This window comes from Charadrius vociferus, unplaced genomic scaffold (assembly GCF_000708025.1).
Source record: "Charadrius vociferus isolate BGI_N301 unplaced genomic scaffold, ASM70802v2 scaffold62, whole genome shotgun sequence".
Classification (NCBI taxonomy): Eukaryota; Metazoa; Chordata; class Aves; order Charadriiformes; family Charadriidae; genus Charadrius; species Charadrius vociferus.
The window spans coordinates 326,918-344,900 of NW_009647419.1; the positions used below are offsets into that span (position 1 = coordinate 326,918).

At 38.7% G+C, this 17,983-nt stretch overlaps 1 protein-coding gene across 1 annotated transcript; it reads left to right on the forward strand.

Annotated features, from left to right (window-relative positions):
• Positions 1-2: 2 nt before the first annotated feature.
• Positions 3-16,128, forward strand: CEBPZ (CCAAT/enhancer binding protein (C/EBP), zeta; the record flags this gene model as incomplete). Its single annotated transcript, XM_009880435.1, is given in 15 exon segments — positions 3-1,540; positions 2,582-2,813; positions 3,394-3,571; positions 4,201-4,289; positions 4,798-4,851; positions 5,574-5,676; positions 7,065-7,133; positions 9,339-9,405; positions 10,397-10,497; positions 11,871-11,931; positions 12,966-13,174; positions 14,208-14,291; positions 14,788-14,849; positions 14,936-15,017; positions 15,814-16,128. Coding segments are annotated over 15 exon segments (3,069 nt in total), but the record flags the coding sequence as incomplete, so codon positions are not given.
• Between the last annotated feature and the right edge of the window lie 1,855 nt (positions 16,129-17,983).

The following is a 17,983-nucleotide window of genomic DNA, read 5'->3' on the forward strand; positions in this document are numbered from 1 at the left end:
CCTGCCGCCCGCAGCAAGATTACCTGATGCTGTGCGCCGTGGACGAGGCGGAGGAGATGGTGGACGGCGGGAAGAAGGACGCGATCGACGACCTGAAGGCGGGGGAGCTGGAGGCCTTCGTCAACTCCCTGGGGCTCGGCAAGTAGGCGAAGAGTTGCCTGGTGGTGGAGGAGGAGGAGGAGGAGGAGGGTGGTGGCAGCAGCGAAGAGAAAGAAAAGCCCCCAAAGAAAGAGAAAAGCAAAAAAGAAACTAAGCCTCCTTCATTAGAAGGGAAAAAAGAAAAAAAAGTCAAGGGAAAGGCAAGCGGTGTGAAAGACAGCAAGAAGAAACAAGCTGGTGGTGGTCTGGACCAGCACCTTTCAGCAAAGAAAGAGAGGCTGGAAGAAGATTTTGAATTTCATGCTAGGCAAGCGATACTGATCAAACCAGGAGGCAAATGGTATGATCTAGAATACACCAACGAATTCTCTTCAGAGCCACAAAATCAGATGCTTCTGTCCAAGTATAAGGCCTTGGCCCAAAAGCTGTACCAACATGAGATAGACCTGTATAAGAATAAGACAGATTATCAGAAGGGGGCCTCTTCGGCATGGATGAAAACCGTTGTCTCGTCGGGTACCTTGGCTGACAGGATGGCTGCAATGACCCTTCTCATTCAGGACAGTGCTGTCCACAGTCTCCAGTTTGTTGAGAACTTGGTAAACCTCATAAAGAAAAAGGGCAGCAGGCATCAGAGCCACATGGCTTTGGATACTTTCAAGGAGATTCTTATTTCAGATCTTTTACCAGACAATCGGAAATTATGGTCTTTCTCACAGCGACCATTTAACAACATAGAGAAGATGTCGAGTGGCAACAGGGATTCAAGGGACAGACGATTGGTACTGTGGTACTTCGAGCATCACCTGAAACTGCAGGTGGCAGAGTTTGTGCAGGCGTTAGAAACACTGAGTCATGATTCTTTGACGGCAACAAAATCCCGAGCGCTGGCAGTTGCCCATGAGCTTCTGTGTAACAAGCCTGAGCAGGAGAAAGTCCTGCTTGTTCAGCTGGTAAATAAACTGGGAGACCCTCAGAACAAAATTGCCACCAAAGCCTCTTATCTTTTAGAGACGTTACTTAACAAGCATCCAAATATGAAGGGAGTAGTGTGCAGTGAGATGGAGAGGCTTTTGTATCGGTCAAACATTAATGTGAAAACTCAATATTATGCCATTTGCTTTTTAAATCAGATAGTCCTCAGTCATGAAGAAAGTGCATTGGCTAACAAGCTGATAACTTTGTACTTTTCCTTTTTTCGGAACTGCATTAAGAAAAAAGATGTTGAGTCCAAAATGCTCAGTGCTCTTCTTTGTGGGGTAAACAGAGCTTACCCTTATGCTGAGACTGGTGACGAGAAAGTGAAAGAACAAATGGACACGTTATTTAAAGTTCTGCATCTTGTGAACTTTAGTACCAGTGTCCAGGCCCTGATGTTACTGTTTCAAGTGATGGACTCTCAACAGACCGTATCGGATAGGTACTACGCGGCACTATACAAGTAAGTGACAGCTTTGCATTTTTTATATAAATTTCATTTTATGAGGGAGTCACTATTAAAGTTGCAGAATCACTTATTTTGCTTTTAAGATCTTGCGAGTTTTGCATCTCATTGGCTAAAAATTTCTGATGTTTTCTATGAGCTAGAAGAAAAAGCATGTGATGTCTTTGACTTAAGATGGGGATAAAACAAATGTTAGTGATAGGTCCTGAGAACACAACATATCCATTTCATCCTTTGTGCTGTTTTCTGGTGGCATGTTTTAATTCCAGATATTATTTGAAACTAATAGATAAGTACTTCCAAAATCACTTTTATGGGTACAGTGGTTCAGTCGTGTAATAGCCTAAAATGTTGTTTAATTTTTTTTTTCATTTGGGGGGGCGGGTACATATTATATTAACAAATTCTTCAGATGATTTAATTTGTAGTTGGAAAGGGTTGTGTTATAAAAGTATCTGTTTTTTTGTCCCAGCTGGTTGGTTGGATTCTTTGTAGGATCCTTACAGGCTTCTGTTTAGTAGACCAAAGGGGAGTTGCTGAATTTTAAATAAGGAACTCAAGTTCCCCCAGAATGGGCAATCTGTTTAGGGGTCTTCCTGTGCCTGGCAGTCTGGAAAAAAGTGGAATAGAAAATGAACTTGCGAACACATATGTCTGGTCTGATTGTGAAGCATGCTAATTGTCCCATTTTCTTTGTATTTTTTTGAACAGCTAAATAAATCACATTAGTTTCTTTCTTCAAATAGCTCAAATTTTGAACCTGTTTTCAGTTGAACTCAGTTTCTTTGTGTTTTCTTACAGTTTTTTTTTTTTTACTGATACAAGCTGTTTTTAATCTTTAGTGTCTCATATATATCTAGAAATATTACACAGCTGTTGACAGTTCAGGGTTGGTCTTAATGGCTTTGAGTATTGGGGGACAAGCTGTCACTGGTCTTTTAGATGGCACTGAAAAATGTAGGTGATTGTTGTTAATAGCAGTTATTATCCTATGTGCATTAAGACAATCAGCAATATTTTCTTCTGTGTGTTCTACAGGAAGCTTCTAGATCCTGCTTTAGCAAGCTGCTCAAAGCCATCGATGTTTCTTAATCTTGTCTATAAATCTCTGAAGGCAGATGTAGTGTTACGGCGTGTGAAGGCCTTTGTGAAGAGGTTACTTCAAGTCACTTGTGGACAAATGCCACCCTTCATTTGTGGAACCCTCTACCTTCTGTCTGAGCTTCTAAAAGTCAAACCAGAGTTAAGGGTCCAGTTACAGGATCATGCGGTATAAATTTTTTTCCTTGTCTCATTGTTATTTCCATATGAGCTAGTATCCTAAGCATAAGTTTCCCTAACCTGTTTATTAGCAACCTGAGGGTTTGCTAGTATGTTATGTTATAGGGGAAAGCACTCGAACAATTATAACTACATTGAAAATCTGAATAGATGAGGGTGTTTTAAGCATTCTAGTGTGTCCTGTAGACTTCATTCATGGAGAGAGGATTATTTTGTTAAATGCCGTGTAAGTAAGCAAGTAAACATTCTTCGCCCAAAAACTTTGTCAAAACATGGCCCGTTTGTTTATTCTGTCTGCAGTCTTTGTAGTATAGCTGTGCAGGACTGGATTTTTTTTTTTTTCCTTTCTTTCTTCAGCCAGGGAGGGACCATTACACTTGTGGGATATAAGCTGTAAAGTTGAATTTTCAGTCCTGTATTAAGGCCAAAAATCTGTATTGCTTAAACATCGGCCATCATTTGTTTACATTTTTGTAAGTAGCTTCTTAAGAACTCTATGTGCATTTTTCTAGAAAATCAGAATGAAACTGGAAAGGAAAAGCTGTTCGCTAGCATTTTTTGTTGTTTAGGAGTCAGATGATGAAGAGTGCTTTAAGGATGAAGAAGAGGCTGAAGACGCTGAGGAAAAATTTGTGGATGCAGACAAAGAAGTAGAAGGTGAAGAGAGGAAGAGCACAACGGAAAATTCTGCTAAATCAACCAACTCGAATTCAACAGCCTCATGGGTGCATCATCTGAATATGGGAGGTAAATTAGCAAGAAAATATAATTAATTTAACTTCTGACGTTCTGTAACAGTGACGTGTTGATTAAGACTTGTAAAATTAAGTGATTAAAACATTAGTTTTTCAAATTGAACTTTGATTCAAAGCAAGCAGTCAGAATCATTTTTCTTTATCATTAGCTCAGCAGTGATGAAGAGACTGTATGAATCTGCTAGCGTATTGCACTTCATGCAGTTTGTTGTATTTGCCCCTAAGCAATAAACAGGCTTGGGATTTTTTGCTTCCAGGTTCAGACACCTTCAGAGCTATGCGGCCAAGGTTAGGACATGTAACTGCTCATTTGCTTGTGAAGCTCATTAGAACAATTAGTTTAGCTTTGAACCTGCTTCTAGCTTCACTCTTTTGAGGACCTTTTGAGACAGAGCAGGGCTTTTCAGGAGTTTCCTTGGAAGCATGTAGGAACTCACCTGTGTGCCTGATCACACAGTGGTGAAGGGCAGCTGAATGTAACCCTTATTTGCTGCTGAATGAATCTGTGGCCTGTCCAGCAAAGAGTGATAGACAGCATTATTGTCATGGTGAAATGAAAATAATACTATCGTAAAGTTACCTGAAGAAATTTAAGTTGTTTTCATCTCCTCCACCCCTCAGGCAGGAAGAACGGAGCTTTGTATGATCCTATGCACCGAAGTCCTTTATACTGTGGTGCTGAAAGTACAAGCCTTTGGGAATTGAAGAAGGTAAGGCATTCTTATGCTGCTGATTATTGTATTTCTTAGTGTGGCCCTTGTATTGAGACAAGAAAATTAACTTGATAGTTCTTGGAGTAGCTGCCTGGGTAACATAACAGAAAGGTTAAACACATTGTTCGGCTTTAAGCTTGTATACGTAACATACAATGCTGATATTCTGGAGTAGGGAATAGGAATTTTTAAGTAGAGATTTGAACAATAATAATATTTTTTGACTTTTGGATTTTAGCTTTGTATCAATAAAGCTTTTTAGTGTTGAATTAAATAAAATTGTGAGGATGTATTTAGTTAACGCAAACAAAAGATGAGAGCTTGAAGTTCTGTTATTCAAGGGAAGAGCTTATCAGCCTTGCACTACGTGTGTCTGCGCATCATTTGGTGAGTTATAGAGCAGTCTTATGACATAGTGGTGTTGTCAGGAGTCTTAATACATCAACACAAGTAATGATTGCATTTATTTTTAAAGTAGAAATAAATGATTCATATGTTTTTTCAGCTCTCTGAACATTTTCATCCGTCTGTGGCCCTCTTCGCAAAAACAATTCTAGAAGTAAGTGCTTTTACTAGTCTGTAGCTTTGAAGTTTTATTTTTATGTTAGTTGTCTTTTGTCATTTGAAAAAATACTTCATAAAGCCTCCTTGCACTCCTGCAGGTAACTAGCAGCTCTGCAGCACTGTAGTATACACTCAAATGCAAAGGTTTTCATGGAATTTAGGTGTTTTATCTAAAGGAGTCTGCTCACGGAAGTAATTAACTTGGTAAAAATGTGGGTGTTACATGATTCTTAATGCTTTTCTAGAGTTTTGGTCTATCTTTTTATTTAAAGTGTTTTTTTTTTCTGTGGGGAATCATGTTCATCTTAGTGGCCCCTGCTGTTGGAACAAATTATTTTTTAATACTGTTGTGGTATGATGCCAGAAGTACTCAAACCTACACAAATATATATTTGAAATATTTATTTTCATTTTAATATATGGTATCCAAATAGCGCTGAGTATTAACTGCTGTTAGCACAGTATGTTGCAAGGCAGTTTATCACTGAAACAAAGTGAATGAGGTGGTTTCAGTTAAGAAAATACTGAAGTTCCAAAAATAGGAACCTGTACAGGAGTGTATTAATTGGGCAGGCTTATGTGATGAAGTATCCCCAAGTCTTTGTCCTTTTAAAGTGTGGTCTAATGTTGTTCTTGGACTGTCCAAGTCATCTGTGTTTAGTTGCTGTCTTTCTAAAATGAATACCTTAATGATTTTGGGCTTTTTTCTTCGTTCAGGGAAATCATATTCAGTACTCTGGTGACCCTTTGCAGGATTTCACATTAATGAGATTCTTGGATCGCTTTGTGTACAGAAATCCCAAGATCCATAAAGGCAAAGGTACGACAAACTTCGCTGTACATATTAGCATATGATCTTGTTATTGATGGTGATCAAACTTTTTCTGTCAGATTGCCAAGTAACCCTTTGCACTTGTCGAGTATTCGGGGTGCCTGTGGTGCAACAGAGGAGTGGCATCAGTCTTTAGGGCTGCAAGAGAGATATCTGCAACTCAGAACCAGCTAACAGTCACATACTGCTGCCTCTCACATCTGCAGTGCAGAAATTGCTAACCTAGCAGGAATAAGCAAAGTGACAGGGAAATGTAAAGACTGCAGAATGGTTGAGGTTGAAAGGGACCTCTGGAGGACATCTGCTCGAGCAAGGCCACCTAGAGCAGGCTGCCCCAGCTGTCAGATGGCTTTTGAATGTCTCCAAGAATGGAAACTCCACAGCATCTCTGGGCAACCTGTGCCGGTGCACAGTTGCCCTTGCAGTGAAAGAATGTTTCCTGATGTTCAGACAGAGCCTCCTGCATTGCAGTTTGTGCCCTTTGCCTCTTGCCTGGTCATGGGCATCCACTGAAAAGTGCCTGGCTCTGTCTTCTTTGCACACCCCCCCGGCCCAGGTATTTATGTACATTGACGAGATCTCCCCGAGCCTCCTCCAGTCTGAACAATCATAGCTATCTCAACCTTTCCTTACAGGAGAGATGCTCCAGTCCCTTCATCATCTTAGTGGCCCTTTGCTGGACTCTCTCCGGTCTGCCCATGTATGCCTTGTACTGGGGAGCCCAGACCTTGACACAGCACTCCAGGTGCAGTCTCACAAGTGCTGCATAGAGAGGAAGGATCATTCCCTCCACCTGCTGGCGATACTCTACCTAATGCAGCCAAGGACACTGTCAGCCTTTTTGCTGCAGGGACACGTTGCTTGGCTCTTGGTCAACTTGGTGTCCACCAGGACATGCAGGGTCTTTTCTGTCAAGCTGCTCTCCAGATGGGCATCCCCCAGCATATACTGGTACATGGGGTTGTTCTTCCACTGGTGCAGGACTTCACACTTCCCCTTGTTGAACGGCATAAGGTTCATGTCAGCCCATTTCTCCAGTCTGTCGAAGTCCCTCTGAATGGCAGCATGACCCACTCGTGTGTCAGCCACTCCTCACAGTGTTGCTTGGCTCTTGGTCAACTTGGTGTCCACCAGGACATGCAGGGTCTTTTCTGTCAAGCTGCTCTCCAGATGGGCATCCCCCAGCATATACTGGTACATGGGGTTGTTCTTCCACTGGTGCAGGACTTCACACTTCCCCTTGTTGAACGGCGTAAGGTTCATGTCAGCCCATTTCTCCAGTCTGTCGAAGTCCCTCACTCGTGTGTCAGCCACTCCTCACAGTTTGGTATCAATACTAATAAAGTAATTTGCTTCTGATTTATGTTCTGCTACAGAAAACACCAGCAGTGTGGTAATGCAGCCGAAGAAGAAGCAGTTTATGAAACACATGCAGAATCTTGCAGGTAAGCCAGCCCTTTTTCAGTTAAGATTAGTGATGGCTAAAATGTTGTTGGCTGGCTGTTGTAGACATGTGTCATCTGCGCTGTCTATGCTATCTATTTCTGTTAGCAATTAAAGAAAGCCCTGTCTATCAGGAGTGCAGTGGTCATGCCTTATGTTCATGATTACGTCTAATCTTCTTGTAAGGGTGCGTGGAATCACCACAGCTGAAACTTTGGATCCATTGAATCATTTTAAGAACAAATGACATAGAGAAAGTCAGCTACCTCAACTGTTAGCCTCTTGAGTAGAAAAACACTCTGGCTTCTGCTGTAGCACTTGGCTACCCACCAAATTTTTTGTAAGACCTTTCTTTTCTCTCTGTCTTTCCCCCCTAATTGTCAAGTACTTTCTATTGTAGTAATTCCTTTTTCTTAGGCACCGCATAATGAAGCTCATACCTTTTATTTAGCCATCCCATTAAGAAATGTGTAACAGCAAAGGATAGAGCTACTGAAAACTGCATGCCTTGTTTTCTGTGCTACTTTTGATACGACCTGTGTATGCTTCTATACGTTCTCCTATGATAAGTTATCTTTTTCCTGCATCCCCTGAAAAAGAAATGCACCCCTTGGCTAAAGAGTAGATTTGCAATCTTGTGTGAAAAGTTTAGAACATTGTTACAAATTTGCTTGTAGCTGGCAATGGGACCTCTTAGGGTGAAAAAAAAAGGCCTTAGGCTAATGATATTTCTAGTTAGAAGAGCAATCTGTTAGGGTACTAACCTCAGAGGGACATGAATTTATAAAATACTAACTAAATTTTCCACGTGTAAACATGCCATTCTCGTGTCTGGCATTCTAGTTTTATGAATAATGTTTTTTAAAGTTCTTAAAAATATCTAAAATGATAGAAAATTCTTTAAAACATATGCTGATCTAGCAGTAGTTATTGTGTATTAATGTTTTAATTTGTTTCCAGTTTATCACATAATCACTTTTATTCTGCTTATTATGATTGAAAAATGACTTAAAATCTTAGAAAATGGATTTATGTAATGATTTAAGTCACATTAAGCTCTTTCAGTAAGCGATATGGATTACTCCATACAACACCAGAGCTGCAGCTATTGTTAGGATTAGTGTAAGGTATCTTTGGCACTGTTGTTTTGCTAAGAATCTTCCTGCCTCCAGAAAGAGGCTGCCTTTTGTCTAGTCCCACTGTCCCCAGCAATTAAGGGCAGGATTTGGTGGTAAGAAAAAGCGGTTAAAAAATCAGGGTAAACCATCAGTAAAACATGTTGTTTAAGGAGAGAATAGGTACCATCTTCTGTGGTAGAATCTCTGACATTCCCAGGGATGTGCTTTCCTCTAACTTTGGGTCTGTTGTGTTGCACAGAGGTTTTAGTTATACAGATTAGCTGATGTACCTTCACTGATATGTGGTTTTGTGGCTATCAAAGCTTAAAGTAAGAATTTTTGCCTAGAATGCATTTGAAGGTACAGTTTGTTTATTGTGTTCTTTAGTTTATTCTGAGTAGAAGGAGCAGACTGAGCATTTAGAACTGAATTTGAGGAGTTTGTGTCCTATAAATGAAACATCTGATACAAAAATATGGATATATTAATATGGGTACAAAAATATGGACTTATTGTGTATAGCTGGCCTCTGCTGAGGCTTAGAGAACTGAGATTGCAAATCCTCTGGTATCTTCTACTATTCATTTGAAGAGTCTTTCTGTGAGTATGCTGATCTGGTTTCAGAAACTTGGACCCTTGTCATTAAGAAAATATTATAATCTGTGCCCAGTGAAATAATCAGTAGTTCTTTCTCCTTTGGTTTACTTCTGACATGGAGGAGGGATGGGGAACCTATGAGAGTAAAAAGCTTCTCCACAGGGAACCTGATCAATACCCAAGTTGATCTGCTGTTGCAGTGTCATATTTTTTTTTCCCCTTTTACCTCTTTTTAAAAGTGAGCAAAGACCTGAAGACCAACCTGGTTAGGGCTATGCCTCTTGAATTTTTCTGTGGGGTTTGCTCACATCTAAGTATCAGTATATATACACTGAGAGCTGTGAGTTTGAAGAGGTTTTGAAATGAGCTCTGCTTTATTTAACAGGTGGCACTGGGCATCCGTGTACTTCTGTCTGCATGCTGTTTAACCTTTTAAAAGAATAACAATCATTTCAACTTGAGGTAAAATCGGTTCTTTTTTTGTTTTTGCAGTCAACAGTAAGGAATTCCGTGCCAAAGATGAAAGCAAAATCCCAGTGGATGAAGTGTTTTTTCATAGGTAATGAAATACTTGTGAACATTCTTCTTAAGCGTTGTTTTTTAATGCAGTGCCATCAAAACCCATTACATTTCATAAGTATTCTCTGGTATTTCAAACATTTGCAAAATTTGATTAATTGGAGTGACTTGTGATGTTAGTACTTTTCTTTGAACATAATTTCAACATTTGTCAAAAATGATTAGGAAAGAATATCACTTATGAACAAAGGCAATCAGTGCTTGTAGTCTACAATCAAGTAAGTTGACGTAATAAAGAAGCCTTCAACAGTGGGTAATGAATGTCTTGTGGGTTGTACTTCTTTTTCATTAGAGGTATATTTAGAAAAAATCTGGAATATACCTTGCTTATGTTATTAGCATCAAATCTTATTAGAATGAAGCAATGCAAAAAAATTCAGAGGAAATAGTTTTCTGTTGTTACATTGAAGATGACTGAAAGTGAGATTACATAAAGTCTTCCATAGCAGGTGCTATACTCTTTTGCTCTGGTATACGATCAAATTTGCCTTCTGTGCTTGATGTTTCTTTAACACGAAGTGGAGAGAAAGTGATTTAAAATGGCTGACAGAAGGTAAAAACTAAGAACATGAAAGAAGAGGGCTACAGGGGAAAATGTAACAGAAATTAATGGGTGAATCTCTTTTATATATTTTTTCCTCAAATTAGATTCAAGTTGAACTTGATCCGTTCTTCCTTACCAGTATAAGGCGGATGTTCACATCTTTCTTGTGCCTTTTTATATGTTCAAAATAATTTCTGGCACCTTTGGCTGTGAAATTTCTTTGTTTTAAATCTTACAGTAGTGGCTTACTCTTTGAAAAAACAAAGAAAATACAAATCTCTGATTTGAGACGTGTTTGAAACCGTTATGTACAATTTTCAACTGGCAACATACACATGAAACAATCTGTGGGTTGTTTATTTTTTTTAAACTTGTCATAAAGATCATCACCTGCAATTTTGTGTCTGAGAGCAATACATTATTTCAGATTTTATTCAAAGTTCGATAAGAGGAGAGAGAAACAAAAACGTCAGGATGATGAAGAAAGCGTGGAAGATGTAGATGATGATGAATTTGAAAGAGCATTGGGTAAGGTTGTGTTTTTCCTTACAGTAACTATCCCAGTATTTCCTGCTTTTGCAAATTATTAATTTATCCTTTTTATAGTTTATATTGTATAAGAGAACCAAATACAGGAATATCGAAGTGGAAGAAAACTGGCTTTCCAATTCCTATTCTATACCACTGCAGGCAGCAGTTCATGCTACCCCTCCCGTAAGCCAACATGATGACCATCTCATAAAAGAGGTCTTCCTCCCGCTGCTTTTTGCAACAACATATAACATTTGCATCTATTCTTTTTTTACTGCTTGGTCTTTTTCAATCTTCCTCGCAGTTCCTCTCATTGTTCCTAACATGTTCCACGAGGTTATTTGTTCAGTTAGGTCCTTGGCAAACTTCTCTTCTGTCTTAGCTCTTCCTGTAGCATGTACTTTGTTTGCTTTGGGATTAGTGTATGATTTGTTGCAGAATCTGAATTTGTTAGTATACCATAAACTGTCCATTATTTTACGATTTCATGTTTTACTTATATATACATTATATATACGTGTATTATGTTTTTTTTTTGAAAAAAATAAAAATCCAGTTAGCTCTTCACAACTGTGTTATACAATATTTTTAGAGAATTCTAAAATTCTAGAGAATTTGTAGGATTCTTCCTTAGTGACACAGTTAGTATGGTCTTAGTTATGACAAGAATCTGTTACTAATTGTGTTTGTTGTTTTATTGTTAGTATCTCTAATTAGTTAACTGTCTTTGAGAATTTGCTGCATAAATTCAGAAGTTTAAATTAAGGACCTTCTAATGTTACCTTTTACTCTTTAAAACAGAACAGCAGTAATTTTTCAGATTTTGTTTTTACCTGCTGTTTTATATAGCAATTTGTTCCTAAATGAGTCCCATGGTAGGAGCTTTCACCCTCTAGTCTGCTTGCTTTTCTGTCAAAAACTATAGTGAATACTTGTAATATGAAAATTAACATACACATTAGCTGGCAGGACATTTGCTTGGGGTATCTTAATTGAGTCTTTGTTCTATCTGATTCGGAGCAAGTGTTTGAGACCTGCCAGCTAAGTTTGAATCACTGGGCAATTGTGTCCATTTGTGTCTGTCTGCTTCCCACATCGTCTAGTTCTGACCAGAAATTACATCCTGGATGAAAGAAAACTTTCATTATTTTTCAAAGATTTTTTTTGTTTTTTTCCCAGAAAAACTCCAATTAGCTTTTAGTAACTGTTTTGTGGAGTATTTTTATATAAGAGTATGAACATTTTGGTATTGGGGCCCTTTGTTACAGATGCAGCTCATATAAACTCTTCAGTAAAGTAATATTTTGCAATGACTTTATATTTCTTTGTTTGACTTTGTTTTGTATTAATAAACAAATTTCCCCCCCTAGATACATTTGAAGCTGCTGATAATGCCATTGATGTTGGCCAGGATGACCTTGATTTTGCTAGGTAAGACTTGAAATTGGTGCTTTCATCACCTGTTTTAATACCTATATAGAGTTTTATTCTGGAAAATTGGATAGACTTTTTTCAAAAAGACTCAGAATATCACCTTGGAGACAAGGCAATAGCAGTTGAACACTGGGTAATGCTGCTTTTCTGCATGTCCCATACTGGAGCATTGTGATCCAGTGATGTTTATGGTCTGCTGGCTTGACACGTGAGACCCGTAGTATTTTATTTATACAATGCAGTGACTAAGTAAGCAAGGGAAAATCTTGTTTTTCATTGTCTCAGGTTTCTGTTTGAGAATTACCAAGTACAAAAGCAAGCAGAACGAGCCATAATGGTACTGCTGCTGTAAGGACTGGTTGTAACTGGACCTAATGCAGTAAATAAACTTTGTGGAATCCAGAATCACAGAGCTCAGTTCTCAGGAAGTCAGCGTTTTCATTAAGTAGCCTATTTTTTACTCAAAATATCTGCAATATAGCTTTTGAATCAGCACAGAAACCTTTTTCTTGAGGTGAAAGGAGAATTAAAGCTTAAACTTCTAGTGAAACCTGAACATTTTTGTGATCCAAACTGCTGTGAGTAAAAAATAGCAAAGAGGAGACAAAAAAGCCCAAGTAACCATCTAGTACATGAACAACCATGTTTCCTGTTTGAAGAACAAAAAATTCTTATTTCTTTATTTAGTAGAGTTGCTAGAGATACCAGCAGTTTTACAGAAAAGACTTTCTGAAAAGGAGGAAAGGCATGTAGGAGATGAAATACTGAAGCTGACATTTCTGTTCATTTCAGAATAGGGTTCTCTCCAGAACTTCTTAAAATGGTTGACTTTTATAATACAGTTCCATATGCTGATGTTGAAAACATACCTGAGTGCATAATACATGTTTCTTGGGTCTCAGCCTACATTTACAGTATTTTGCAATGATGTTAAACTTTTCTAACGCAGTGTTTGCCAGTAGATAGACGTTATTTGGATGCAAACAGTATTTTGCCAGGTGAAGTGCTAATCTTGTTACATAATTTTTTAGTAATATAAAAAAGAAAACCAAAGGTGGTAAGAAAGGCCAAAGAAGCGAGGAATCCAGTGCTGACTGGGAGGATTCTGATGATGAAGATGAATTCAGTGATCTGGATGATGAGGAAGTTTCCTTAGGAAGTATGGAGGAAGACTTTGAAGAGGATATGGATGAAGAGGGAGGTGTATTTATGGATGTGTCTGATGATGATAATGGCCTAGGTAAAGTACCATTTATTATCAAAAAGCAAGAAGAAAAAGCCTTAAAAGTATGTTATCTGAATATGTAATTACATATATAAATTCAGATTTACTTACCTATGTGGGAGGTTTGGATTTTAAGTAGAGAAGTGACAAGAAGTCCTTCTCTGCATGATGAAGTCTCAAACTTTTCCTGGCACAGTCTCCTAGGTGCAAGTGGGAATTGGGAATCTGGGTATAAAAAACTTGCAAACAAGACATGTCTCTTTCATTCCGAAAACATTGGGAGTAATAAAAGTAGCTTTATACACAAATAACTGGCTACAGAAGGCAGAAATATTAAAAGATCTCAAAGAGAAAAATAAGGAAAAAAATCTGGCACTTTGTAATTTTTTCGTTTCTTTAGACCTAGTTAATGGTGATTTTTTTTTTTTTAGATGAGGTAACTTTTATTTAAATTGCTGTATCATAAGTAACAGCTTACTCTTCTAAAACATCTATGCACCCAAATTTTTATTACCACTGTAGTAACTGATCATTGCACCTGTATGGTTTTATTATCTTTTCAACTGAAAAGCCCAGTTTGCACAGTTACGTGTCTGGAAAACCACAGATTAATGGAGTATTTCAGTAAGTTAAGGTCCCAGGAAGGTGATTGAGGGTAGAGGAGGTAAACTGTTCATACAGCTGTTAACACATAAGCTTTCATGAGATTATTATTTCACCAAAATTACCGAATGTTCAAGGTTTACAGAACACCTGTGTTTAGCCTTGGTATTTTATGCATCTTAGTATCATATTTCATTCCTTTTTAGTGCTGTGGGAAAAAAGCATAAAGAATGGCACACCACTGACCAGTTTTTAATTGTCTGAGTTGAAGAAATCCCAAATTTGGTTGTATGTGCTATGTTTTAAACTTTTTTAAATTGAAGACTCGAACCATTATGAGAAATATGCCTAAAAAGAAATTTTAGTCTCTGCTGTGCTTTAAATACATGTGCATGGTGTGAAAATGTGGGATTCACTTATCTTTTTTTTTTTTTTTCCCTGTCAGACCCAGACAATGACAAGCAATTGAAGTCCGTCAGTAAAAAGGGCAAGAGAAAGAAAGATATGAATTTTGTGGGATCGTTTGAAGGTAAGGAAACACTGCCATGATTTCCATTTGAGAAGGCTTAATACTAATACAGAATCTGGAAAACTTTGGAATCAGAGGGTTTTAATACAGTAGATTATCTACACTTTTGGATCTGGGTTCAGATTTTGAATAAACCATAAATGAAAAGGAGTTGGTCTTACCCTTGTCCTCCAGCGAGTGTGGCCTAATTCAGAGTGACAATCTGCTGCTGAAGGACTAGGAATCGGAGGAACTTTTGAAGGAAGGAATGAGTTTTACTGGTGGTTTGTACATGAGTTACTAACATGTGAAGCACAGATTTGTGCTATTCACTTCTTGGTTGGAATTTTTTTCCCCTATTTTTTGGGGGAGAGGTTGAGAATAAAGGTTTATAACACAGCTATTAAATAAATTAATTAAATAAATTAAAAAAAATTAAAAACATGTTAACACTTTGGTTTAGTGTCTTTGTGAACTTGAAATTCTGTCTTGTAAGAATAATGCTTTTTGTTTGAAGGATCCAACCAAGGAAAGAAGAGAAAACTCAAAGATGCCAGTATACTGGCATCTGCAGAAGAGGTAAGTTTGATCAGTGCTTAGCAAAAAGTGATCAAGCATGTTACATGTTTCTTTGTAATAAAATAATAAAACTTGTCTCTTTAAAGTTTGGCTATCTGCTGGATGAAAATGCTGGGTCTAAGTTTGACAATATTGGAATGAATGCCATGGCCAACAGAGATAATGCAAGTAAGTACATGCTACAAATAGCACATAGTTGTAATGCCATTTTGCTTCTTTCTCTTCAGATTCTGTACTTAAAAAGATGTACCTTCTTTAACTGAAATACACACGTGGTCAGAAATCACATAGTAGGGACAGTAGCTCAACATCAGTAGGTAGGTTTTTTTCAGTTACAAGAGATACCTAGTGCTAATATTGTGACTACTGGGGTAAATAAAACTTCAGAAAAGTTGAAGAGGCTCTCATATTGTGCTTTCCCACTGTAAATAAGGACCGGCAGTATGCTGTTTGTCAAGTGTTCCTGTGAATTTTGTTCTGCTAAAGAGTGACCTGGATTCTTGTGAAGGGAAGACGTAAGGCATGGCTGTCTTTATCTGCCTGCTAGAGTATTTCCTTGCAGTATCGGTGATGCAAACGTCATTTCCCAAAAATAATTGTAATGAATTAAATATGCATATGCTGATTGAATAATCAGTCCTTTGTAGAGCTTTTACAAGTCTTGCTGGTGTCACCTGAAAAACGTTAACACCGCATGCTCCTAACACAAGTGTGTCTAGCATTAGTAAAATACAAAGCAATGTCAAGAGCAGTGTTAAACCCTGAGATTCTGAGACGGTAGGGCATGTTTTGTGAAAGGAAAAAACCCAAACTTTCTCTGGTGTCAAAAAAAATCAGCAACTTGCACTTTATTAACATTTATAAATACAGTAGCCAAGTTTTAAATTTTACATGATTCATCTGTATTCCACATCATGGTCAGAGGTATCCATCGGCTCTTTATTTCTCACCTTTCCTCTTACAGATGCCAAACAGATCCAGTGGGAAATAGAGCGTGATAAGTGGCTTCACAATAGGGATGTGAAAAGCATCATCAAAAAGAAGAAACAGTTCAGGCACAGAGGGCTGAAAAACAAGTACAAAGGCAAGAAATCAAAAAGATGAACTGGACATTTTAATGTGGACATTTTTACAATAATTATTCTAAAATAATTTTTAAATTAATCACACATCTTTCTTACTTTAGTTCTTGCTGCTTAACCATGTTATTTGGTCATTCTCCCTTATGCCGTGAATTCCAGACCACTCATTGGATTTGTAATACACTGAAAAATAGGAAGATCCATGTTAGCTCTAAGTTAGGTATGTCTGAAGGTGAGCCACTTTGTGGCTAGTTTTGTTGGATGTATAGTCCTCCAGTCCTGAGGACTCTATCCAACAGTCTGACACTCCAGGCCCACCTACACCTAACAGTAAACACTTCTGCAGTGTCTCCTGGGGTAAGTTTTAAGCAATAATAAAAATTGGTTTTATACGTAAGATGCAACCAAAGCTTCAGCCATCCTTCTGAAGCCGACAACTACAAACCTACCTTCCAGAATTGATGGAAACCTCTTCTGCATTGTATGTCTGAAGTCTGAGAAGAAAGATAAATCAGTTACTTTACCCAACATATTTTAAGACAAATAATTAAATGCACTATTTTTCTAACTAGATTAGTTTTACCGAAGTTTGTCTGAGCTCCTTAGTTATAGCCACCATTAAATAATGTGATCTAAATTTACTTTTTTTTTAAATTGTATCACAGACTGTATTCAGGTTACTCGCATGTGCAGCCCTATCATCAGTGTTTTCTGAGCTTCCTCACAATTGTGATCAATAACCAAATGCAAACTACAGATTCACAGAAGGCTGAATGCCTCTCATAGACATGAAAATGAAAACTTCCTTGTTTTCTTACGCAGCTGTAGGTGTTCACTGGATCCTTCTGTGAGCTGCTCCATCAACCCACTAGAAAATCATATAATGATAGCTTTATGCTATTTTAGTGATTTACAGCAGCTCATAGAAGGATCTTATCAATGCTAGTACTAGCACAAAGAAAGTAAAAAAACCTCATTCTGAGCGCACTGAGCTGTTAGATGAGCTCACTGCACCTTACAGAACTACAGGAACTACAGCTTAAGGTATCTTCTGCAAAGGCATAGAAGAACAAGGACCTAGAACTCAAAAGGGAGAAATGAGAAACCATGGATGCCCAGCACCAAGTTACCATGACAGGCCAATACATCCATTCTCCGCGTGTTGGTTATATATTTTAATAAAAATGCAAAGAAATATAGCTTAAGTGTAACAGCCTGCCTGCATCTGAATCTGGGATAACAAATGCAGACTGATGTGGTGTAGGTGAAATTCAGCTTGAACTTGGTGTAAGACGATGCAACTGCTGAAACGGGTGGGCTTGCACCCTCCCAGCCACAGCAGGGGCCGTCTTTTGGCTCGCACTGACCCTGCAGGTAGCAGGACCCACTGCATTTTTCCTGCAGGGGCACAGGTCTGTCAAACTAGCGCTGCACCCCGCAGAGTGCAGGGTATATGCAAAATAAGGCCACTGCTGTGCCCAACAAATCTTCTTGCAATAACTACGTTGGTGCTTGGTCTATCTTTATGTTAGCTAGGCATTGAGCCGTAAATCTGAGAGGCTTGAGGGACGGAAGCCAAATGATGTGGAAGATGGTGCTGGCTGCCTCGTCCACTTGCCAGCCAGGTCTGTTGTCTACCTGGGAAATGTCCACTCACAGAGTCCGTGAGACCAAGGTGAAAGCCCGGGCATCCCTTCCAGGGCTGGACACCGGATCCCTGAAACAGCATCGATCAATTCCTGCCTCGTTTGCAACCGGCCTCTCCTTTTTCAAGTCCTTATTTGAGCCGATGCTTTTAAGTATCAAAACGCACAAGATTCAGCTTTATTCCTGGTGGCTCATGTGCTGCCTTTCGAAAGCTTCCTCACGGGTTTGGTTTTGTAAAACTAAAATAGCAGCTTGTTCTTTTAACAGCTGTCTTTCTGGTTCGGCGCGAGAAGCGACTACTGTGGACCTACACCAATATAAGCCAAACTACTGACCTCAACGCGGCAGCTTTTCTTAAAACACCCGCCGACGCGCCGGGCGGTGTGAGGCGCTGCGGACACCTCC